This window comes from Simochromis diagramma, unplaced genomic scaffold (assembly GCF_900408965.1).
Source record: "Simochromis diagramma unplaced genomic scaffold, fSimDia1.1 OVJJ01000748.1, whole genome shotgun sequence".
Lineage (NCBI taxonomy): Eukaryota > Metazoa > Chordata > Actinopteri > Cichliformes > Cichlidae > Simochromis > Simochromis diagramma.
In genome coordinates, this window is record NW_024387519.1 from 42,186 (window position 1) to 67,173 (window position 24,988).

At 44.3% G+C, this 24,988-nt stretch overlaps 1 protein-coding gene across 2 annotated transcripts; it reads left to right on the plus strand.

Annotated features, from left to right (window-relative positions):
* The first annotated feature begins 574 nt into the window (after positions 1-574).
* On the plus strand, positions 575-24,416 carry LOC120725888. Of its 2 annotated transcripts, XM_040018969.1 has the most exons (5): positions 575-955; positions 3,511-3,636; positions 14,074-15,827; positions 15,954-17,034; positions 22,273-24,416. In XM_040018969.1, the coding sequence occupies exons 4-5, from the start codon at positions 15,956-15,958 to the stop codon at positions 23,504-23,506; spliced, it is 2,313 nt and encodes a 770-aa protein (XP_039874903.1). In that variant the 5' UTR covers positions 575-955; positions 3,511-3,636; positions 14,074-15,827; positions 15,954-15,955; the 3' UTR covers positions 23,507-24,416. The 2 variants fall into 2 exon arrangements, with proteins under 2 accessions (XP_039874903.1, XP_039874904.1); XM_040018970.1 differs by lacking the exons at positions 575-955; positions 3,511-3,636; positions 14,074-15,827 and having other exon boundaries at positions 15,863-17,034.
* Positions 24,417-24,988: the final 572 nt, after the last annotated feature.

Consider the following 24,988-nt stretch of genomic DNA (forward strand, 5'->3'; position numbering starts at 1 on the left):
TACACTCGAGGTCTTAATGAGGCTCGTTCCCACCAGCTGACATTTTTCCATGTAAGTGACTCTTTTAAAAACATGTCTGCCTGAAATTCACATTTCATTTATTTTGGGGGATTTTAACAGAGAGATAGAACTTTATTAATCCCTCATGTTTATCCTCCATGACATCCAGTTTGTAGTAGCAGAACACAGACAGCATAGTACAGAATTAGGATATAAAATAAAGGGGAATACGAGAATATGAATACAAGCATAAATATATACACAAACCTTCAGTTTTCAGGAGACAGACACTGTCTCTGCTTTTAAGAATAGACTTCCATCCTCCCTTAGCTATGCTGTAATAGCTGTAGGCTGCCGGGGATTCCCATGATGCATTGAGTTTTTCCTTTCCAGTCACCTTTCTCACTCACTAGACCTCTCTGCATAAGAAACAAACAAACAAACAAAACAAACAAACAAAAAACCCCTCTCTGCATTGAATCATATCTGTTATTAACCTGTCTCTCGTCCACAGCAGGTCTTTATCCTGTCTTCCTTCTCTCACAGCAGATGGCCCCGCCCCTCCCTGAGCCTGGTTCTGGTCTGTGCTGAGTTTGTTTCCTCTCTGCTTTCTGCCATCATTGACAGCGTTACTCTTCAACTGGAGGCAAAAACACTGAAAACATTGTTCAAGTCCAAACTCGGTGTTGTAAATGACATCATTAATTTTTGGTAAATTGGTTCATACGTGGTTATTATTCTGCTGCAGCTTGGACCGAGCTGATGCTTTTACTTTGAAAGGTACAGAACGACACGGTGCCGTAAACCAGGTGCCGTAAAGCGAGCAGCAGCAGCGGGAGTTTGAATGCGCAGGGAGCTGATTGGTTAGTAAACAGGTAAAAAGAGTTAAGTTTAACTGTGAGTCACAAACGCTTCGTTAGCAGCTGGTCGATGAGGGAACAAGGCTGCTGTGAAGGTTTGTCGTGGAAATGTCACTTTGTTATTTCACGGAGCATAAAGCTGCCGACCGCTGCCAAGTGTAACAGCTAAGTTTGGCCACTAGAGGGCGGTCTCGGTAAACTGGTCCTGTTAGCCAGCGATGCAGAGGTTACAGGGTTCACTGCTGTGTGACGTCACAGACCAGTATAATATGGTGGGTTTATTTAATGGTGTAGAAAAGGCTTAAAGAAGGGTTTAATAACTGCACCAGCACTCAGTGTGGAGGCTGTGGAGGACTGGAAGGTGTCATTAAAGACATTTATGATGAATGAATAAGGTTAAAGGTCACACACTGCTGTAAGGACTAACCTGACAGGACCTGAGGTCCAGTCTAGGACATGTTGGGGTAGAAACAGTGAACACTGTTTTTACTGGTTATTTCTAATGTTTGGACGGACCAATGAGAAATGAGAACATGAGCTCAGGTGTAGCAGAGAGGCTGAAAGTTTGTACCTGTGCACAGAGGGTCAGTGGATACAGAGGATGATGAAGATACATCAGCATGTCTCCATGTGAGGAGGGGCAGCTTTGGGTTATGGAGCTATATGAACCTGACGACTCTCTTACAGTCTGACCTTTGACCTCAGACAGTAGCTCTCCTTGGCTGTTTCACCCTCTCAGGTCTGTGTTCAGGGACTTTCAACACTGTCTGACTGGAGGTCATTTAAACCTTTGATTCAACATTTTCCAACCTGAAATCTTAACAATATGACACATCAGTCTGTGTTGCACTAAGAAAAGAACAATTGTGTCATTTGAACTTTGTTATTAAGTTCAGGAAGTACAAAGTAGAAGATTGTTCGTCTGCACCCGCTAACACAGCTGTGTGTACCTGTGGTAAAATCCCAGCCATAGGATGGAGAGGATATTTGTTCCGGGGTTTGGAAGCGCTCGTCCTTCTGCGGCGGGTCGGAGAGCTGCTTGAATGCACTAATGTTGACTATTTTATATGAACCCTGCCCCGAATGTTTGAATCTGCTGTGATGCTAATAACAGTCTGCACTCTCTGACCTGTGCTGGCCCTAAAACCACTGCAGGATCTTTTGTCTGCTTTGTGCACACGATGCACTTCAGGAACTGTGACAGTGAATGGATGAATGCATTATAATAGTGTTGAATCCAGCTGATGCTGAAACAAAAGGACTCTTGTTTGAGTTTAATGTCAGTCTTATTTCTCGTACATCTGTAAATGTGATGCAGTCAGATTTTATTCATTTGTTCTTTGAGAGAAGTAGGAAACGTGTTGGTGCAGGGGTAGAGTTGGATGGAACTTGCTGTCTTTGGTTCTAAGTGATTAGAAATGTTAGTAGTTATTTAAATGCTGGTGTTAGACACACAGGACAGCAGCACACACTGTTCAGCTCACAGAAACACTGTGAGCACCAACTGCTGCTGGATGGCTGCTCTGTGCATGCAAAGCCTGCAGGGAAATGTAGTGCACTCCCTGCTACTGTTGCACAGTCTAACTGTGTCACACAGTCATACATGTGTTTGCATGTGTTGTATTCTAACCCAACACAGCTGTGGAGGTGAGCAGATGTTTGCAGTGACGTGTCCTGAAATAAGCTGATTGCAGGTCCCTGCTGTGACTACAGCATCAGCCCTGGTCCCACTGTGGATCTGTCCTGGAGCCCCTGGATGACTCCCACAGTGGAGGAGGGGCCCTTTGTCACAGTGGCTGACCCAGCTCCTGCACCTGGACTCTGGACCCTGCTCCAGGTCATCCACACAAACTCCACAGGAGGTCAGGAGAACATTTGGAGCTGGTGTTCCTCACATGTAGTGGGAATATATTCAGCTCAGTTTTCCTGCTGGGATTACATTTGGCTCGAGCAGGCACAGCTGGGAATGAGGAGACACCACATCACTGTGACTGTTGTTGTACAGTCTGTTTATTCATGCACTGCTGCAGCTGCTGATGTCACAGTGTTCATGTTTCATGTGTGTGTAAATGTTTTACTTCATATGATGTTTAGAAAAGCAGTCAAACATCTTACTTCATGCAGTCTGCATCCATCTTTAAATGTCCACACTGATGAAGCAACCACAGGTTTGACCCCTCTGTGTTTATAACAACACTCGAGCTGCCCATGATCACTTTAAGCTCCACACTGTGCTCATCACTGCTGTACAGAACAGTACGGGAAAGTCATGAGTTTAAGAAAGGGGAAGACAAATCCAGCACAGACCTGAGACGTACATGTGGAGCTGATTCATGTAGTCAGACATGTCTCTGTGAGCGGCCAATCACAGGGAGACATTCAGAAGCACAGGAGAAACAGCTGAGATGTGCTGACTGACACAAGGACTGACAACAAGTGTTAAAGGTTCAGTTCAAATGGTCAGTTTGTTGGGAGGAGGTCAGGAGAGGGGCTGTGAGTGGGTGGAGATCCTCGTCCTCCTCAGCTTTGAGTTCTTCCTCAGGGAGAACATGTGCTCACTCCTTTCATTTTGAGTTTAACACAAAAGAACCTGTTTAGATGAGCTGAGAAACTTTAGCATGTTTGAACTCTGTCTCCTTTCTCTCCTCAGCCTGCTGCTGGACGCTGTCAGGCCCATGAAGCTTTGCTGTAAACGCTTCCATGTCCCAGGCTTCACCTGCTGACCAATGGGAGGCGTGGCCAAAACCCTGAGGGGAGTGGACAGCAGGTAGCAGAGGTGAGCCTCTTGTGTGCAGCCTGTGGGACCAGGGAGGACATGACAGCTCCTGTGGTGTCTGGATCAATGAAGCTGGTTTAACATGGAGTCGAACATGGAGATGATCAATGTTCCCTCTAAGCTGTGCACGTGCGCACTGTTGGCACGGTCTCTGCGCTGTGCACACAAAAAGAATTCCAAACTGAATTGAAATTAAAGTAAATATGTGCCCACACCGATGTTTTAGCAAAGCGGCTGATGTGGAGTGAAGCCACGTTAATGACAACGTGTACAACCATTGGAGATGTGAGCAGGACAGACGGAACAACTGACGGACAAAGTGTGGACTTTATACCAGTTTGTAAATTGTGTTGATCGGCCACGTAAAACCAGAGTTATGATAAAATATCTGCAATGTTTGTTTTTCCTGAATACTGTCGTTGTTTATATTTACTGCAGGAAGAAACGGTAAAAACTGCGTTTTATAAGGAAAACGCTCGAAAGCCTGTGAGCAAAAACGACTCCAAAACACCCCGCCCTTTCCCACTGGTTGAAAAATGTACCATGTTGACCAATCAAAACAGGGCATTTAGTTGTTAAGAAACGGGAGGAAGTTTTAGGAGTGACGGCGGTTTTGAGACGTGAGTGATTTGCCACGTTTTGCACAAATCTTATGTAGTCAGTGTGTAGTCAGTGTCCAGGGTGTACCCCGCCTCTCGCCCTATGACAGCTGGGATAGGCTCCAGCGACCCCCGCGACCCTGAAAAGGATAAGCGGAAGCGAATGGATGGATGGATGGTCATTATTTACTGTATTTTGCAGACAGAGTTACAGACTCTCTCCTGGACCACAGACTCAGAATACAGTCAGAGCTTTTTGGGGTTTTTTTTTAAAAAGAAAGAAAGAAAAGAAAGTTGTGTTTTCAAAATTGGAGTTCAAGTTATTTTTACTTCCAACAGTGTTAACATGCTGCACAGGTCATGAACAAGGTTTTTTAAATTTTCATTGTAAGTGGGCTAAAGCAGTTAATTAAAAGTAGTCTAACATAAATGCTGTAATCTGATTACTTTAATAAGCATGTAACTTGGATGGATTGGATGCTGGCGTGACCACAGTGCACACGTCTGCTGTCGCTCACAGTGGTCCAAGGGCCGCTCAGGGAGTTTGTGTGTTCAGACACATGAAACATTAGAGGGAACGTTGGAGATGATCCCAGTCTGTCACTCGTGTCTTTGTGAGGCCAGTTTGAAGATGTTTCTGGAAACTGTCACATTTCTGCTCTCAGTCCGAGGTTGAAGATGCGTGTCTTTGTTGCATTTACTTGTCTGTGCAGCACCTTCTAACATGTTCTCCCGTCTGACAACGTTCCAAAAACATTGGTGCATTTCCAGGAATATTTTGCCTTCTGTGTTTACAAGTAATGGTTTGACAGGCTGGAGATGAGACATCCAACGTGGCGTCTCCATGAACACATTACTTTACCTGTGATGTTCAGTTCTGTTGAAAATAGAGAGGACCTTTCCTGCAGTGCTGACAGTGCTGCGCTGTAGCAGCTTTCACCAATGTGCACACATTCATGCACAGCAGCTGTCTTTGCTGTTGGGAGGCTTTAGTTTAGTCAACAGGAGGTTTTTGTGTCCTTTGCTGTGCAGCTTGTGTTGTGAGGAGGTTACACAGCATCCAGCTCTGGGAACAAGTCCCACCTCTTTGATTTGACGGGATTCTGATGCTCCACCTAAATGCCTCCAGTTTATTGGAAACAGTCTTCCTGTGGTGGGGACGGCCTGGAGCCACAGCTCGATGGAGCTCTGTGTGGCGAGCTGTCCCGGCCTCATTAATCAGTGCAGCAGCGACATGCAGGCATGCTTTGCTGCTGCTGTCAGAAATAACTGACAGGTTACTGTAGTGATTTGATAGATTGATGGAGCCCAGCTGATACTTGTTTGTCAATGGTTAATGGTAACTTTATTGTCCCTGACGGGAAATTGATTCGCAGTATGTCAAAACGAACAACAAACATACAACCAACACATCACGTACACTCATTAAAAAAATACTATAATATAATATAAGCCTGATAAAACAACCTAGATTTTCCATCGAAAAAAGTACAATGTGCAATGGCAACAACACTTACAATTTAGTGTTGTTAATTAAGATAATAGCACTAGGTACAAACGACAATTTATGTGGCTTTGTCTTCACTGCAGTCATTTTATAACGACGACCTGATGGAAGCAGTTGAAAATCATTAAAGAGAGGATGATCTGAACACAACAGGACAGAGGTCGCCTTCCTCATCACCTGCCTGTTATAAAAGTCCACAAGCTGGACCTGAGACCTCCCTGAAATCTTGCCCGCCACTTTAACCAGATTGTTAAGTCTGGTCTTATTATCCATGGACATACTACCGTACCAAGCAATGATACAGAAAGTTAAAACAGATTCAATAAAACTTTTATAAAAGAGAGTCATCATTTCAGATGAAACATTAAAACCTCTCAACCTCCTTAAAAAGTCTTTGTTGGGCCTTTTTCACTGTAGCAGCAAGATGTGACTCAAAGGACAGGGTTTTATCAAGATCAACCCCCAAGTACTTGTAACTATCCACCATTTCAATGGCTGCACCATTTACCACTGTAAGCGCAGGATGAGGGGATGACTTCCTGAAATCTATAACCATGTCCTTGGTTTTCAAGGTGTTAATCATTAAGAAGGACTGATCACACCATGAAACAAACTGCTCCACAACAGGCCCATGGGAATCCTCTTCACCATGAAGGAGGCTTACAATGACTGTGTCATCTGCGTATTTGATGAAATGCCTATTGGCCTGTGTGCTGCGACAGTCATTAGTGTACAAAATATACAAAAGAGGAGAGAGACAACAACCTTGTGGTGAGCCAGTGGAAGAGTTCAGCTGTTTGGAAAAACAGCCGTTCACTCTCACACACTGAGATCTGTCAGTTAAGAAGTCTAAGATCCAACCAACGAGATTAAAATTAAGTTTAAATTGGTTAAGAAGCTTGTCCACTAAAAGATGTGGCTGGATAGTATTAAAAGCAGAAGAAAAATCGATAAATAAAAGCCGAGCATGAGCTTTGGCGCCATCAAGATGGCGATAAAGGAAGTTCAACAGAGTGACCACTGCATCATCCACACCTCTACAAGGCCTGTATGCAAATTGTAGTGGATCTATCAGCTTCTCTACTTGCTGCAGGATCTCCTTCCTGACAAGTTTTTCGAAGGACTTCATCACTAAGGATGTTAGAGTGACAGGCCTAAAATCATTTAATGATGTAGGTTTTGTGGTCTTAGCAACTGGAGAAATAATTGATTTTTTCCATACCTCTGGAACCTTCTGTTGCTGAAGAGATAAAAGAAAGATGTGATAAAAAAATACCACATAATTGCTCAGCGCATGTTCTAAGCACCTGGCCACAAATATTATCAGACCTGGACTTTTATTAGTCTTACTCATTTTAAAAAGATTTCCCACCCTTCTTTCATCAAAGAACAAAACTGGGGGGCTCTGGTGCTCTCTATTAAGGAATCAAGTGTATTCCTTGGAATATGGTTATCATTAAATCTCAAATAAAATCTGTTCAGCTCATTGGCTAACTGAGAGTCTGAGCTAGAACCAGGGAGACTTACCTTATTACAGTCACTGAGACAGTGACCAGTCATGTGTTTCATGCCAGCCCAAGCCACCCTTAAGTTATTGCTACCCATCTCCGCCTCTACCTTATCCTTGTATTTTATTTTAGCTTTTTTAATTTCTGATCTAATCTCCTTCCTAATTTCTCTGACTTTCAAGGTATTCCCTTCAATAAAAGCTTTATTCCTTTCGTGAATCAGCCTCGTAAGAACTTTAGAGGACCATGGTTTGTTATTAGGGAAAGAATGCACAACCTTTGAGGGAATAATCATGTCTCTACAAAAGGATATATATCCGCAGACAACGTCAGTGAGTTCATTAATGTCTCTACATGATTCAGTAAACACCGACCAGTCTGTACAGTCAAAGCAGCCCTGCAGGGCTAAAGAGGCGTCGTCACTCCAAACCTTTATGCGGTGTTTCCTCACTTTCTCTCTTCTCAGTACAGTCTTGTAAACTGGCAGAAGATGCACCGTGTTGTGATCCGAGGATCCGAGGGCGGGGCCAGCCACAGATGTATACGCACCTTTTATGGAACCGTAACATAGATCCAGAGTCTTATTGAAGCGAGTGGGACAGTTCACATACTGATAAAAACTGCTCAGTGTTTTCTTCAAGTCGCAGCGATTAAAGTCCCCAAGAACAATATTAGGGGCTTCAGGAGAGAGAGATTGTAGAGAGTGGATGGCATTGGAGATGGTGTCAGGCGCATTCTTAGGATTCGCTTTGGGGTGGATGTAAACGACGGTGACATTGATCTGTGGGAATTCCCTCGGCAGATAAAACGGCCTCAAAGACACAGAGAGGAGCTCAATGTCAGGCAGACACACTTGTCTACGAACAGTCACGTTTTTACACCATTTCTGATTTATATACAAACACACTCCTCCTCCTTGTGATTTCTGGGTAGCTCCAGGGTCTCGATCCAAATGTATGGGAACCCCGAAGCCATTTAGTTCCAGAGAACAATCAGGGTCAGAATCCTTGAGCCAAGTCTCTGTGAATGCCATTAGACATGCATCCCTGTAGTCACGTAAATGTGCAACATTCAAATGCAGTTCATCTAATTTACTCCTCAGAGACTGCACATTAGCCAGGATTATTGATGGTAAAGGAATACGGTTGTACCGTATTTGCTTCCGCAATCGCTGACGTAGGCCTCCCTTCTTACCCCGCTTCCTTGCTTTGACTCTGTTAAAAACAAAAGTGCCCCTGTGGTTACTGGATAATCCACAGCTGGAAAACACTGGAGGGTGAAAAGAGTCCAAAGACGGGCCTGTCCACCGAAGATCCAGAAGAAACTCCCGTGAGTATGTAATTGTGTGGGAGTAGCACTGACTCGTCCCAACAAATGGTGGATTTCTGCACGAGTCATTGGCTTCGTGACAAACACTTGCTGATAACAGGAAGTTGCAAAGTGCCCACTGGTCAATAAACATGGTGTCAAACCCATGTGATGGTTGAGACTTTCTGCTGTCTCCACTTTACTTTAAATCTTCATTTATTGGCCTTTATAAATGTGATGCATGCATACTGGGGAACGCTAATATCGACTGGTCTGCCTCGTCCCAGTAAGGCTGAAGCTGGCTGGTAGGTGGACGTAAGCTCTGACCTTGGTTTGCTGTCTTTGTGCATCGTCAGGCCTCGGTTAGACTTGGGACATGTTGGGATGTGAAGGAGATTTCTCTTGCCAACAACATTTTTCATGTCTCTACTGCCGTTTGCAGAGCTGCTCCTTTTTCAAATGCACCACTTTGAACTGACTGAATGTGAAGAACTGAAGCATGAAGCAAAGACACACAGGAGACACTGGAACCACTGCAGAGACACTTCTGATGACTGAGCTTTCTTTATTCTGACTAGATGATGTCATCAGTCATCATCAGTTTTGATTGGCTGTTGGGTTAGTTTTGTAACAGTTATGGTAACCATGGAGACATGAGCCAAGATTGAAAGAGTTGGACATCGCTGCTGAAGGAAGAAAAAACTGATGCTTTAATTTGAGCAACATGTGACTCTTTTATTTAACCTAGCTTAGCTGCTACTGTCACACTGTGTTTGCCCATTATCCCAGTTCTTTGGGCTTCTGGGCGGTCATTCACAGTAACCTCACAAGGCTCCAGCCTCACTGTAAGTACAGTCCATACTGCAGCTCATCACATGCTCAGGATTTATCCCCGTGTTTATGCTGCTCTTTGACAGGAGTCTCATTTAAAGACTGCAACGAGTGAAAGAGCAGCTGATAATTACTGTAACAGAGAAGATGTGAGTCAGGTCAACACTGCCTTCGTACACAACCAGTAACAGTGACCAGCAGTGGCCCCAGGCTGACGTGGTCAGCACTGATACTCAGACAGGCTGTGGTGGTTTTAAAAACAAAGGAATCCAAAGTGAACCCGAAATCAAACATAACATGAAAACAACAAAGGTTTCTGAGTAGCAGTTACAGAAGTGTTTGTGTGAGCTGTGTTATTCAGTGACTGAGGAGCAAAGTAAGACAAGGCTGTACGACTTTGTGAGACTCATCAGGAAAGGCTTATTGCAGTTCTCAGAGCTGCCCCCTGCTGGCCGGTAGAAAGATTGCAGGTTAAAGGCACTTCCGTATTGGCTTCCATTTTTCGACCACATCCATCTTTTAACAAATACACTTTATGGTATTTGTCCACAGGACCTGGTTAACAGGGCAGCACAGTGTTGCAGTTGTTGACAGCTAGAAGGTCTGAGTCTGGATCCACCACCTGGTCTCTGTGCAGTTTGCATGCATGTTTGCATTTGTCCAATAACAGGATAATAGTCTCCAGTGGAACGTCCCCTTTATCTCCAAAGTCTTCATGTGAAGGGTGAGAGCTGCAGTAGGCAGACCTAAAATGCACGAAACACCACAGGATTGGTGTTTGTGGCTGAGGACACGTTGAGTCAGAGTGGCTCCAGTTCTGAGGCAGCTAACAGAAATGAGAACGTGGAGGCTCAGGGTGGATGTGGGCTCACATTCACGGCTTTCATTTTCAGAGCAACAAACAAGCTGCTGTTGCGTTTTATGGTGTAAAGTTGTGATGCTGATAGAAATGCTGGAAAACTCTCACACATGTGGAGCTCGATCTATAGGAGAGAGAAAGCTTTGAGTCAGCAGGAGCTCGGCAGAGGGACGTTTCCTGTCTCTGTGTTTGTAGCTGAGGACGAAGCAGAGGCGAGAGCTGTTCTGGCTGCAGTGGAATATGTGACAGAGGAGCTGCTAAGGGCAGCTCTTTGTATTTACACGGAGCCATTCAGGCTGTGATTTCACTGCACGTTTGAACAGAGTGACTCACACTGTGTCAGCAGCTCTCCAGCTTCACTCATAAGTGCTGCTTAAAGCCATCATGCTCAGGCTGTGGGACAGTCACAGAGAGCCTGCTCACAGTGATTTCATATCATTTACCAATATGTCCACGGAGCTGACGATCAGGATCAAGAAGTGAAGTCAGGGAAGAGCCCAGATAATATCACCTGACTTTGGTCCAGTATACACGGAAATGCTTCTTTTTGCAGAACGTAGTGAAGAAAAAGATGCTGCTGTAATGTTGTGTCGTCACACACACGCTCTTCTATATCTATATAGATCTATAGCTGGATAGAGAAACTAGAGCAGTGCTCCCCAACCTTTGTTGCTCCACGGACGGTTTAATGTCAGACAGACCGGCCTTTAAGGCAGATAAATACAACAAAATAAAATTATACGACCAAGACAACAACTGTGATGTTTTGCAGATATAACAAAAAACGTAAATTCACTGTGTAATAGCGCCGCCACAAACGATTATTCTGATAGTCGACTAGTCACCGATTATTTTTGCGATTAGTCGACTAATCAGATCATCATCCATTGGACGTAAAACGTACAGCTTATTGCACCAGCAGCATCTGCTCTTATATAACTATCATTAGCTTACAGCTTTAAGTGTGTAAGGTCTGTGCTAACTAAAAATAAAGACAAGATGATAGTTTATTAAATTTTAATGAAGTTTGCAGATTGTTTCGGTGAAGTTTAATAAACTCCTTGCTATCTAAAATATAATAGGACACCGGAGTAAATTCTCCAGCATCTCACACTTCTGATGATCAGCTGTCTGCTTGACGTTTATTCAGCTGTGTAAAAACTATAACTTTAATCTCAGCCAAACCGATTTACTCAGGAACAAATAAAATACTGAAAAAAGCCAAACAACAACATTTTTAAGTTATCTAAGTGACTCATATATCATGTTTAACCTGAGTAGCGAAAGACGGCGGTGGGTTTGAAAACGATTAGCCGGGAGTCCGGTGTTCTCACGGCTCTAGTGAGCCTCGCCCCCGGCTAGCTATCGAGCTAGTGGGTAACAGACGTCTCCGAAAACGTCGGAGCGCTTTTGAAAATATGTGGCGTCTTGATAAACTGAGCAGATATTTGAGGTTTACACAGCTACATTCTCGCCTGAAAATATGTTAAACGTTTATTTTGTGACCCAGAAAGAATAATAAGAGTAATATTAAAACTAACTAGCATTGTTGGAAACTGAGCTGGGCCGCGCTATGAATTCTGGGACAGCTTCTTCTTCGGGGTTTAACGGCAGCTGGCATCCTTGTACATGCAGTGCTGCCATCTTCTGTTTCAGTCCGTTATTACACTCTTAAATCCTGCTACTTATTCCTGCGTCTTTTGGGATCTTACAAAGCTTCAAACGACGCGTCGACTATTAAATTAGTCGTCGACGAGTTTGATAGTCGACTAATCGTGGCAGCCCTACTTTGTAACTGTGTAACTGTGTCATTCTGTGTGCTCCACACCAACAATGCTGAGATCAAATATAAATAGGACACAGCAGGACTAAATAGCAAACAGGAGAAATGTGTACAATAAAGTTTTATACAAAACAAGACAAATGTACACAAAATAAAGACACAGGCACATATTAGATGGTGCTTGGACGTGCTCCAAGGAAAAGCCTGAATAGTCTGTGTGTGAGTGGGCTGAGTGATGAGGGTCACCATGGCTCAGACTGGTGAGGTTGGTGGTGTGTGGGGGTCGTACTGTTTGTCAGCCCCCACTGGAGCTGTCCTGTTCTCAGCTGTGGCCCCTGTGTACCAAACACCCAGGCAGTGGGAGAAGCCCAGCAGCGCCTGGTCCTGGTGCAGGCGCTGCTGGGCTTGTTTACCAGGGCCCAGCATCATATATCTTTGGTTTATGATGATTCAGTTTGAGTCAGTTTCCTCACTTCAGGTCAGTCAGTGCAGCACTGTGAGTTGACTGCAGGTACCTCGCTGACCACTTGACCCTGATTCCCTGTGGGCCCATTAAAACCACTGAACAAGTGGTTTTAATGGGCCCACAGGCTGTATATGTAGTGAGGACTGTTCAGGACCTTGTTGGCTGTAGTTGGAACGAATAAAATGCTTTGAGACTACTTGTGTTGGCTGCTGAATGTGTCAGCCAGTATAGTGTGTGTTTGTTGTTCAGTGGGTCTTAGTCCTACTTTTAAATCTCTGACTCTACATGAAACTGTCAGGCAGAAGAAAAGCATCATACTTTCAGTGCATGATGAAGTCATGCACATGAAAAATACTGTGAAAGCTATTAAAGACATAGAGTCGCTGCTGAAGCGTCCCCGGCCCTTAAGTCCAACTGTCTCAGTGCAGAGATGTTGTCTCAGAGGTTTGGAGCCCACACACATGTTTAAAAAACATGTCTTTATACTTGAATGCAAATATGATCCATCTCTGCTTCAGCTCGTCTTCAGTGTGCATAGATGTGTTCAGCACAGCAGAAGAGGAGTCTGCAGCCATCTGTCAAACCAGTCTGTGCTGGGACTCTTGTCCAAATGTGATGGAATTATGAAGGTAGAGAAGTTTGATCCACTGTGTAAGATCATATGGAAAGAGTCTGGCTTTGTTTTTCAGTAGGACAATAATCCCAAACTGTCACGGCCTGGGGATGTGGGGAAGCAGGACCCACAATGCAGGACTCTTGTGATGAAAAGGTGTCTTTATTTACAGTAAAGTAAAATAAAAGGTAAACGATAAATCCCTGCGCGCTCCCATCTCCCGTTTCATGTCCTCGCGCCCGTGCTCCGTGTCTCCGTTCCCTGTGTACAACCTCGTTTCTGCAGATCCTCCTCGGAAACACACGAAGGCAGCCGTGAGCACCTTCAACTTCAAACAGATGCTGAGAAACTGATGGGAACGGTCCAGCGTCGAGGAGCGCTCAGCCACACCGTTAAGTAGCTCCCCGACGAGGCTGATCAGCTCCAGGTGGAAGCGAATCTCCTTGGCAGGTGTGACACACCCACCAGGCCTGAAGATGGCTGTAAGCTGGTGCTCAGCACACCCACAAACACACAGGCGCACTGGGATAACGTTCACTTATCACTGTGGTGTTCAGCGTGTGCTTTACCCGACAGTGTTATAAACCAGCTGTGCAGTCTGAGTGCATACGCCGGCTCTCTGTCAGCTCATATACAGACTGTTAAAAGGCTTTTATGAAGCATATAATGGCTCTGGGATCTACCTGTGTGTGGCTGCATAGAAACCAGTAATGAACTTCAGTTTGTGGGACTCAGTGTGCCAGCAGTTCAAAGCGCAGGCCTGGGCTTTAAGGTGGAAATCCTGAGTCTGCCTCTTGGCTAAGTGCACAGTGTAGATATTACACTACACTTGTGTTCACTGACTTCACTGTAGTCGCTTTGTTTGTGCTTTTTCATGTTTAGTCAGCATTGCATCAGTAAAGCTTCTTGATGATCATATCTGGTGTTGTTACTGACGTGGCAATCTGCTCTGGAACCTTTCAGGCTGCACTACACGCTGAGTAGACGAGCGTGCTGGGCCAGCGATCACTGCAGGACCTGCTCATCCATGGGAACCATGGAGCTCCTGCTGGCATGGTGATCTGTTGATGCCAAAGGAGTTTGAAACTCTGAAGTCACCGAGTCAGCAGAGTGTTGGCAGCTGTTACGCGCTGTAATATATGTGCTCTGCCACTTTGTGTGGTTACTAAGCTCTACCACTTAAATGGCAATAATAACAGCACTTACAGTGGATGGTAGAATAATGAAATGCTGCAGTCCTGACTTGTGACCCATTCTCTCTGCTATGTTTCTACAGGTAGACTGCATGGCTGCAGTGTTGCAGTGGGACTGAAAACACCTGAGTGTGAAGATGTTGTCCCTGTAGTGTGCTGAAGCTTGTTTATAATGACATATGCTGTTTGGATATGTGCACTTGTCCTTACCGTTGGAAATAAACCTGTGCATTAAGGCCCTGCAGTCAGTGACAGTATGTCAGTGTTCACTATGTATCACTATACTTGAATCCATTTCATTTTCATTCATAGCCTCATATAGAGAATGGCATTTACACAGACACACTAATGCAGGGCTTTCTGTTTCTATCAGTGCAGCTCCATCATTAGTCTTTACAGACGTTACAGACACACAGAACCAAAGTCCAGGTATGTGTGGTCCACATGAGTCCAGCCTGCAGGAGAAACTGTCCCTGTAGCCAACCTAGCATGTTTGTGTAGCAGCTCGCTTTGTGTCAGATGTGATGTGTGTAAAAGCTTTCAGTTGTTTTGTCCTGTGATCACCGCGTTCAGTAAAGTCTCCTGTCAGCCATCGCTGACAGTTCAGCAACCCGACCACGTTCAAAACGGGCTTCTTAATCACATGTCACGTAAACTGAACAGTTACGGTGTTTCCTGATTTAGAGTCTAGTTAGCCTTACTCCTCTGCAGGCTGAGATTCATCCTGTCACATGTTTTTGGGTTCTCTGCAGGAATGCATGGTTCCATCTCCCAGACTCCTGCAGTCCCAAATCATCACACCCTGCTTCTCCGTCAGGACTCTGCATGTGACAGTCTCGGACAGGTTCAACTCAAATATACTGGAACTTTTCTAAGACAAACAAATTTGGACTCCAGTTTGCTCCAGTTATTCATCAGACTTCTTTAGGAACGTTTCAGTCTGCATTTCTGTCCTAAAGAGCAAACAACGTTTTTATTTCGTGGACACTGTCCTTCACTCTGAGGGACGTTCATTTTCACTGACAGCCCCTGGACGGTCTGGATCCCTGCTGTGTGTGGATTCATGTTAAAATATCACCACGACTCTGATTTCTGATGCAGCTGCTTTTATTTGCTCAGATTTTCCATCAGTCTGACGTCTTAATTTTTCTCTTAATCATTTTTCATGTGACTAATTAATGCAGACACAGCTCTAAAGGCTAAAGCAGGAGTTGCCAGTGCAGTTTCATTTTGTGGCTTTCAGTTTCTACTTTCCTCTTCAGCATGTGAGAAAAGCTCGTGTTAAGCATTTGTTCTTAAATGTTCATAAAAAAAATATTCAAGCTGTAGTTGTCATGCTCATCAGCTTCCCAGTGAACCTTTTTAACCTGTGAGGGGCTTCATGGTCTGTTTTCTAAAGAGTTCATTCGTTCTACTCAAACGAGGAAGTGCTTGGAGACGATGTGGTCAGTGTGTCAGTAGAAACTAAAAAGAAGAAGAGCCTGTTTCTGACCGCTCAGTCTTGGTGAAGTCTTCATACAGAAGGTACAGTCGCATTTTTTCAGTATCACTGTTGCTTTTTTGTATATTGAATGATACATTGACTTTATATCATACAGGATTACATTGACTTTACACTGTGCTAATATTAGCTCTGCTTGTATGTTGCAGTCATGGCTGCGGCGTCGGCTCTGGTGTCTGAGGACAGTCTTCTTTGTCCCGTCTGTCTGAGTGTGTTCACTAAACCTGTGTCGATTCCCTGTGGACACAACTTCTGTATGAACTGTATCACAGACTACTGGAGCACCCTGTCTGTACTCCAATGTCCACTGTGCAAAGAGACATTTTACACCAGGCCGTTGCTTCGGGTTAACCCTGTCATTGCTGAAATGGCAGAAAAGGTTAAAAAATCTCTTCAAGAAATGTTGAGTTCAGCTGAACGAGCAGGACATGAAGACGTGCTCTGCAGCATGTGTGCAGGGTCAAAGGTCAAAGCCCTGAAGTCCTGTTTAATGTGTTTAGTGTCCTACTGTCAAACACATCTGGAGCCTCATCAGAGGATTTCAGCTTTGAAGAAACACAAGCTGATCGATCCAGTTAAGAACCTGGAGAGCAGAATATGTCGGGATCATGGTGAACCTTTGGAGCTGATCTGCAGACTGGATCAAATGTTCCTGTGTCGGTCCTGTAAATGCAGTGACCATAAAACACATGAAGCAGTGAGTCTGGAGGACGAGGCTGAAATGAGGAAATCCCAGCTGAGATTAGAAAATAACAGCATGGATCAGATGATCCAGGAGCGTGAGCAGAAAATCCAGGAGCTTCAACAGTCAGTGAAGACCAGCAGAAGTAAAGCTGAGGAGGCGTTATCGTACAGCAGGAAGGTGATGACCGCTTTGGTGCAGCACATAAAGACAGAGTTCACCAGACTGTCTGAGGCGATCGAGACGAAGCAGGAAATAAATGAGACAGAGGCAGAAAGCTTTATTGATGAGCTGCAGGCAGAGATTACACACATGAAGAAGAAGAAGCTGCAGTTTCATGAAGCTTCGCTCATCAGAGACCCCTTCAGCTTCCTGGAGAACGTCCTCCCTCTTACCTACAATAAGCCCCAGCTGCAGGACTGGTCTGCTGTGACTGTAACCAGTGACCAGTTTATGATTCAGGAGACCCTGGCCGAGCTGGAGACAGCAGTCAGAGAAGAAGTCAGCACGCTCTATGATGTAAACTTCAGAGATGGGAAAGAACAAAGGTATGATCTGAATGTTTTCATGGCTTGGTCCAGATTTGGGTTCTCCTTGAAACACAGTGAGGTCACTCAATCAAAATCAGTCAGTGTCTCCATCTCGACACCCCTTTTTGTACATGAACTTTTGTTTGTTCAGTAAAAATCAAGAATAGTTTAGTCTGGGCGGATTTCTAGGTGCAGCCAAGTGGCAGAGGGCTTTCGGTCCATCGTGGTGAAGAGCTGAGCGTAAAAGCGAAGCTCTCAATTTACTGTTCGATCTACGTCCCTACCCTCACCTATGGTCACAAGCTGTGGGTAGTGACTGAAAGAACGAGATCAAGGATACAAGCGGCGGAAATGAGCTTCCTCCGAAGGGTGGCAGGCCTCTCCCTTAGAGATAGCTGAACTTCTTACCCTATCTGGGAGGGGCTCAGAGTCGAGCCGCTGCTCCTCCACGCTGAAAGGAGCCAGCTGAGGTGGTTCGGGCATCTGATAAGGATGCCTCCTGGGCGCCTCCTGGGTGAGGTGTTCCGGGCATGTCCCACCAGGAGGAGGCCCCGGGGCAGACCCAGGACACGCTGGAGAGATTATGTCTCTCGGCTGGCCTGGGAACACCTTGGTGTTCCTCCGGACAAGCTAGAGGAGGTGGCTGGGGAGAGGGAGGTCTGGGCTTCTCTGCTTAGGCTGCTTCATACAACTTTCCTCTTTCACCCATTTATACAAGCACTTTGTTGTTTTTGCTACCTAAGTGCTCACTCTGATTGTAACAACAGACAGCAACCTGGGGTTCAGCATCTTGCCCGAGGATACTTTTGGACGTCCAAATACTTCTCAGAATTATAATCCAACACATCAATTACGATGATGATGATAATCATCATGGTGAGGAGGAGGAATAGAGTCAAATCCAAGTGCAACAAGGACAGTTTCCCCTTGGTGCTGCTGCTGAAATTTCCAAGGGTGAACTTCTGCAATCCTTTGAACCTCTCTCTCTTACAGTCACTGTTCTGTGAGTGTCAGTTTGACATACCTCAGAGGTGCTCTGATTCCTCCATCCTCTCTCCATCTCATCTCCTCCAGCTTCTGGACCTTCTCTGTGTTTCCTTTCTCCTCCATCTTCCCAATTAGGAAGTCCAAGTGGACCATAGTGGATGCTGAATCAGCTTTCAGAGCGATCTGCTCCAGTCTGACTACATGCTGGTAGGACTCATCCAGAAACTGGGACTTCTCTGCTGTCAGCAGTTTCATTTCCTTTCCAAGTAAATCAACATCCTTCTCTTTTGTTGGTGGTTCGTTCTCCTGACCGCTCCTTATCCTGGTCACATATCTCCACTTTCCTTTCACATGCACTGATGCAGGACACTTGTTGGTGCATGACGTGCAGAGACCATCTCTAAAGACCTCACAGTGATTTAAGGGCACCGTGCATCCATGATAGTAACAGTTCTCCTCACAGACTGTACAGCTGACAGCTGCTTTCAAACCCGGCCCAGGCGTCTCTGATAGATTCTTTATGTTTAAAAACTTCAGCAACAAATAGAGTGACCTCTTCATTCTTCATGTTGTCATGTTTCTCCAGAGCTTCCTGACTCTGTTTCATCTCTGTTTCACTTCAGTGAATTTGATTCTTTCTTGCAGGTTTTGGATGCAGGCTGTCAGTCTGATACTTTCCTTTAACACTTTAAATGCTGCCTCTGGCTTTAGAGGTGTAGTTTCCTTCAGGAAGGCTGTGAACTCTCTGAGCTTTCAAAATTTAGTTTCAGGTATTTTTCTTGTCTTCAAGCTGGCAGTTATTAAACAGGAAGTGAACAGACTGATTCTTCTCATTTTTGACACATTTAATTTTTGAATCTTCAAGAGCTTGAAGAGCATATTTAGGGTTTCTTACATCTGAGTGTGTGATGAGAGCTACAAAGTCTTTCTCCACATTCAAAGATAAAGTGATATTCAAACATGGATTTATTACCCAAAGTTTGATTCTGTTCATCTGGACGTAGTGTTTTCAGTGGGAGAAACGTTTCGTCATTCATCCAGGTGACTTCAGTCTCAGCTGACTGCAGGCTTCAATCTTATAAACAGTACATTTGCATAATGACTGAAGGTCAGCTTATGATCATTAATATGCATTTCTCATGACCACTGATCAAAGGCCATTGATCAATGGCCTGATTGGTTGACGAGATATACAGTGGCTTGCAAAAGTATTCGGCCCCCTTGAACTTTTCCACATTTGGTCACATTACAGCCACAAACATGGATCAATTTTATTGGAATTCCACGTGAGAGACCAACACAAAGTGGTGCACACGTGAGAAGTGGAACGAAAGTCATACATGATTCCAAACATTTCTTACACATAAATAACTGCAAAGTTATTTAGTCCAGCATCTCATCCCCAAACTGTGATGGGCACTTCAACCATTTCCAGCTGGAAATCATGGCCTCAGACTGAGCAGTGCTGAGTCTGAGGCCAGCCCCTTCACTACAGACAGAGGGTTACAGCTGGAGGTTATTGTTAACTATTTTAGTTAATGAAAAGAAATTTAAAATCATTTTATATAGAGTCCAACTATAAAAATAAAAGAAATGTAAAATATAAATAAATAAAAACAAAATAAATAAGTATAGATATGAAGCGTCACTTTTTTCTAACTTTAACACCAAATTTTTTAAATCATCCCAATATTCTAATACTGACAATAAAAATGAAATTAAAACTGTATTGTTACGTTCTTAGTCTAGGCATGTATTGAACGCAACAAGAAATTGGCCCCACTCCCGCTCCACCCAAGCAAGAACACAAACAGTCGTATCTTTTAAAGTGCTAATCAGCCATTTATTTGCTTCAGCAGTGAGCAGTGCCAAAAATAACAAACAAAACTCCCTAATGGTCCCTATGCTTTCCTACACAAATGAAAACCCAAACAAAAGACAATTCACTTACCTAACTTCCTAAACGAAAAACAGGAGAAAACGTAAACAACAAAAATGGCTTCTCACGCCTACTAGGCTGCTGCAGTGAAGGATATATACAAGGTGACCAAAATACACGATTGCTACTTGACAAAACTATTTACAGCTATTTACAAAATTGAGGTACTAATGCCACACACACACACACGAGGTTATACCTGCAGATCAATTTGGCAAAGACACTCTACACAGCAACGAATCAGAAACACAGGTTCTTTGTTGGATGGTGGCGGTTAGGAGAGAAGGGGCCAGGTTGCTGTCATCCGGTAGTTAAGTACTGGAGGTGATTAGCCAATTATCCAATCCCAGGACAGGAAGAGACTCCACCCAGCTACTCAGCAGGCACGCCCAGGTGTCCAACTCCTAAAAGAGAAAGGGAAAAGACCCACAGCCATCCTCTGGTGGGAGGACTCACACATAAAGCAAACACTGAAAACATTAGATCATAACACTTCCCCCCACCCAAAAATCAAATATCTAACCCCAAATGAAATGTTTGATTCAAGACCTAGAGAGGGCATCAGCCATGACGTTCTCTAAGCCCTTTTTGTACCAGATTTCAATGTTGAAGTCCTGGAGGAGTAGGGACAAGCGCATAAGGCGCTGGTTGCTGTTCTGCATCCGAGTCAGGAACTGGAGAGGGTTGTGGTCAGAGAACCCGATGGTTGGAACAGGACTGGACCCAAGGTACACTTCAAAGTGCTGCAAGGCTAGCAATAAGGCTAAGGCTTCCTTTTCAATCGTGCTTTAATGCAATTGGTGTTTTAGGAATTTTTTGGAAAAGAAACAGACTGGAATGTCAATACCATTTTCATCCTCCTGCACCAGCCCCGAAAGCACTGGCGTCCACCTCAAGCTTGAACGGACGTGCGAAATCAGGGGCGGCCAACACAGGAGCACTGCAAAGGAGAGCTTTGGCAGCTTCGAAAGCAAACTGACATGTCTCTGACCACACAAATGGTGATTTTGGACTGGCAAGACTGGTTAGTGGGGCTACTACCTCGGAGAAGTTTTTGCAGAACCCACGATAATAACTTGCCATGCCTAGAAAACGCCGCAGCTCCCGAAGCGTCTGCGGAGCTGGGAAGTTTAATATTGCCTGCACTTTCACAGCAACAGGGAGGACTTGACCCTGTCCTACTTGTTTCCCTAGGTCGGTTACAACAGCCTTTCCAAACTCACACTTAGCCAAGTTCAGTGTCAGAGAGGCATCACGCAAACGGTCAAATATTTCACTGAGAGTTCAGTCCAGGTGTATGAATAGGCCACTATATCATCCAGATACACTTCGCAGTTTATGACTCCATGTAACTCAGTGTTCATCAGTCGTTGGAATGTGGCGGGAGCATTTCTTAACCCGAACGGCATGACGGTGTATTGCAAAAAGTGGTTGGGTGTAACAAAGGCACTGATTTCTGATGCGCGTTTGGTTAATGGGACTTGCCAGTATCCTTTTAGGAGGTCGAGTTTGGTCACAAAGTTTGCCAAGCCCACACGATCGACCAGGTCATCCATGCGTGGGAGTGGAAAAGAGTCTGGTTTTGTAGCAGCGTTTACCTTTCGGTAATCATTACAGAAACGGGAGGTTTGATCGGGTTTTGGAACGAGCAATGATGGTGAGCTCCAAGAACTATTACTGGGAAGGGCAAAACCATGGTCAAGAAGATACTGGACTTCTTGCTGCATTATGGCATGCTTAGTGGGATTTACTCTGTAGGCATGTTGCTTTATTGGCTTGTGATCACCCACGTCAATGTCATGACTTAGCACGTGCGTTTGAGTGGGGATATCACCAAAAAGAGTTGGGTAATTGTTAATGAGCTCTCGGACATCAGATTTGGCGGGATCAGACAGATGTGATAAATAGACATCCAAGTCAGCCAGACGTGCACCGGAAACAGAGCTGTGCCTATCATCCAACCCATCATCGCAGGGACTATATAAGGGTTGAGAGACGGACACTGACACAATAGGTGACACAGCAGGCGACGGACTGGAGGGAGGAGGGTAGCAGCAGCTATGGCTCACCCAGATGATGTCATGCCAATCCAATCAAAGGTTGAGGGAAAATAAAGGTCTAATAAAAAGAATCAGAGAGACCACTAATGCTTTGGGAGAGCAGACAGACAAAAATAAGAATAATTGGAAAAAAGAAAAAACAAAAAGGTTTGATTTTATGTGACCTTTGACCCTGAGCAGAAAAGGATCAGCTCAGGTTTCAGTGTTAAACAGGAACCTGTTCATAATGTTTACATGTTTGCTGAAGACTTTCTATGCTTTTCTGTGCAGGATCAGTTTGATCTCATCACCACATGAAGACATCATCTCAGACAGTTTTCTCATCAGGTCAGGACCTCCTGCTGTCTACCAGCTGAGACCGAAGAAACAGAAGACTGGAACTCTGACAAGAATCACTGTTGGAGAAAAACGTCCAAACAAGACAAACAGAACCATCTTACTGGTGGGAGAAACAGGAGCAGGAAAATATACTCTGATCAACGCTATGCTCAACTACACCATGGGAGTGAAGTGGGAGGAGGAAGTCTGGTTTATGATCGCAGAGGAGGAGAGAAGAAGTCAGACATCAGATGTGATCGTGTACGAGATCTTTGGTTTTGAAGATGCAACTCTGCCCTACTCTCTGACCATCATCAATACTCCTGGATATGGAGACACCAGAGCGTCTGATTATGATGACATCATCAGTCACAGATTATTGGACCTGTTTCAATCAGAGGATGGAGTCCGTGAAGTTCATGCAGTGGGTCTGGTGATGAAGGCGAGTGTGAATCGACTGAGTGAGCCATTGAGGTACGTCCTTGATTCAGTGATGTCTCTGTTTGGAAAGAACTTGGAGAAAAACATCGTAGCTCTGATCACACACTCAGATGGAAGCAGGCCTAAAAACCCTCTTCAAGTTCTTGAAGCTGCAAACATTAAATGTGCCAAAAATGAGAAGAATCAGCCTGTTTACTTCCTGTTTAATAACTGCCAGCTTGAAGAGCGAATGGAGGAAAACACAAATTTTAGAAATTCATGGGAACTTACACAGACAAACATGGATCATTTGACAGACTTGTTGGGAAAATCGAATCCTCAAAAACTGGTGAAAACAACCGAAGTGTTAAATGAACGAATCAGACTGAAAGCCTGCATCCAAAACCTGGAAGACAGAATCGAGCTGGCTGACCTGAAACAGACAGAAATCAGACAGATCCGAGAAGCTCTGAAGCAGACGAATCACAGAAATAAAATAGAAATTGAGAAAATATTGAGTCTTTTGGAAAATCTTGAAAAGGAAATGGAAGTGCTGACAGCAGAAAAGCAAAAGTGGCTAAGTGACTCCTACCAGCATGCTGTCAGACTGCAGGAAATCGCTCTGAAAGCTGATTCAGCATCCACTGTTGTGCACTTGGACTTCCTGATTGAGAAGATGAAGGAGGAAGGAGACACGGAGAAGGTCCAGAAACTGGAGGAGATGAGGAGAGAGGATGGAGGAACCGAAGAAGCAGTACAAGCTTAAACGCACACCATCACCAACATTGGGAGACTCTTCCCCTGGCATACGTGAAACATGTAAAGAAGCATCAGGCAGATGGTACTGATACTGCTCCATGTTCAGATGTACACAGATGTTGATTGTTGATGTGGACATGAGGGCCTCCTTCTAAGACGGGAACATCATGTATGCTTTCATATTTTATCCAGTTAAAAATATCAATTCTCATGTTAAAAAATACTTATTATTGATATACATGTATTTCACACAGATATTTGTACTTATGCACATGACAAATATTACTACATAAACTCCACAGTCAGTTATTATGCAGAGCAGAGCTGCCAGCTGTGCTGTAAATGCAGCGAGGGCGCCCCCTGCTGTTTAACGATCAGTACAACAGTGTGTGAGAACAGCTCCCTGCTCCTCTGACGTCACAAACTAAACTCTGTGTTCTCCACAAATACATGTTTCTGTCACGTTGTTCTAATGTTGTTCTAATGTTGTTCTAAGGTTGTCAGTGTGAGCTTTATCCTGCTGCTCCTCTCATGCTGACTCAGTAAACTGGTTGTGGGACAGTAACGTGTCACTGACATGATCCAGAGACAGTCCAACATGTTGTTGTCTCTCAGTGAGTGCAGAGGATGTTGGAGACACTGAACTCAGACACAGTGTGGAAATAATCCAACTGTCACTCTTCAGTGTTTCTGAGCCCAGTCCTGAAATCTGATCTTCTTCCAGCTGATCGATCCCTCGATTGATTCTTCATGTGTTCATGCTGGATATTTGTGATGGCTCAGGCCGAGCGGAAACATTTGGATCCTTTCATGTTGGACTTGATCTGTTCAGATTCTCTGTATTCGGGTCTTCCACATGAATCGTCTCCTGCTCGATGCACTTTTTTGTCAATCCTCAATAAAATCTGCTTAATTCAGTCACTTTGCTCAGAGAGTCTTTACTGGATCATCAGCTGATTTTCTTTGTTTCTCTTTGTTCCTCAAACACTTTCAGTTCATTGTGAGCAGCAGCTCTCACACACACTCAGCAAACACACACACTCAGCAAACACACACACTCAGCAAACACACACAAAGCTCCATCACAGCTGAGATTTCATTCAGTTATCAGGAACAACCTGAGTCTTCTGGAGGAAGCAAGCCCCTAAAATGCTCTTTACATTCCTGTAATTAGTGATACAGTTCCACTGTAACAACAGTATAATCATCTATTTATATTTATTTATTCATCATTAAAACATTAGTATTACAATACATTATACATTATAATACAGTAACACTCATCATGACAACAGCAGCATATCCTCACATGTAATTATTAGTCTCTGCACTATGATGTATGTTTTTCTTCCACATTATAAACATTCGAGGCCGTCTGAGCATTGAGTGTTCACGCTGTATGAAGCCTGCAGGTAAAAATACACCAGTCAGCTCATGAAACATCCAAAACCTGGATTTTTAACCAGAGTGAGATCCACGAGTATCAGTT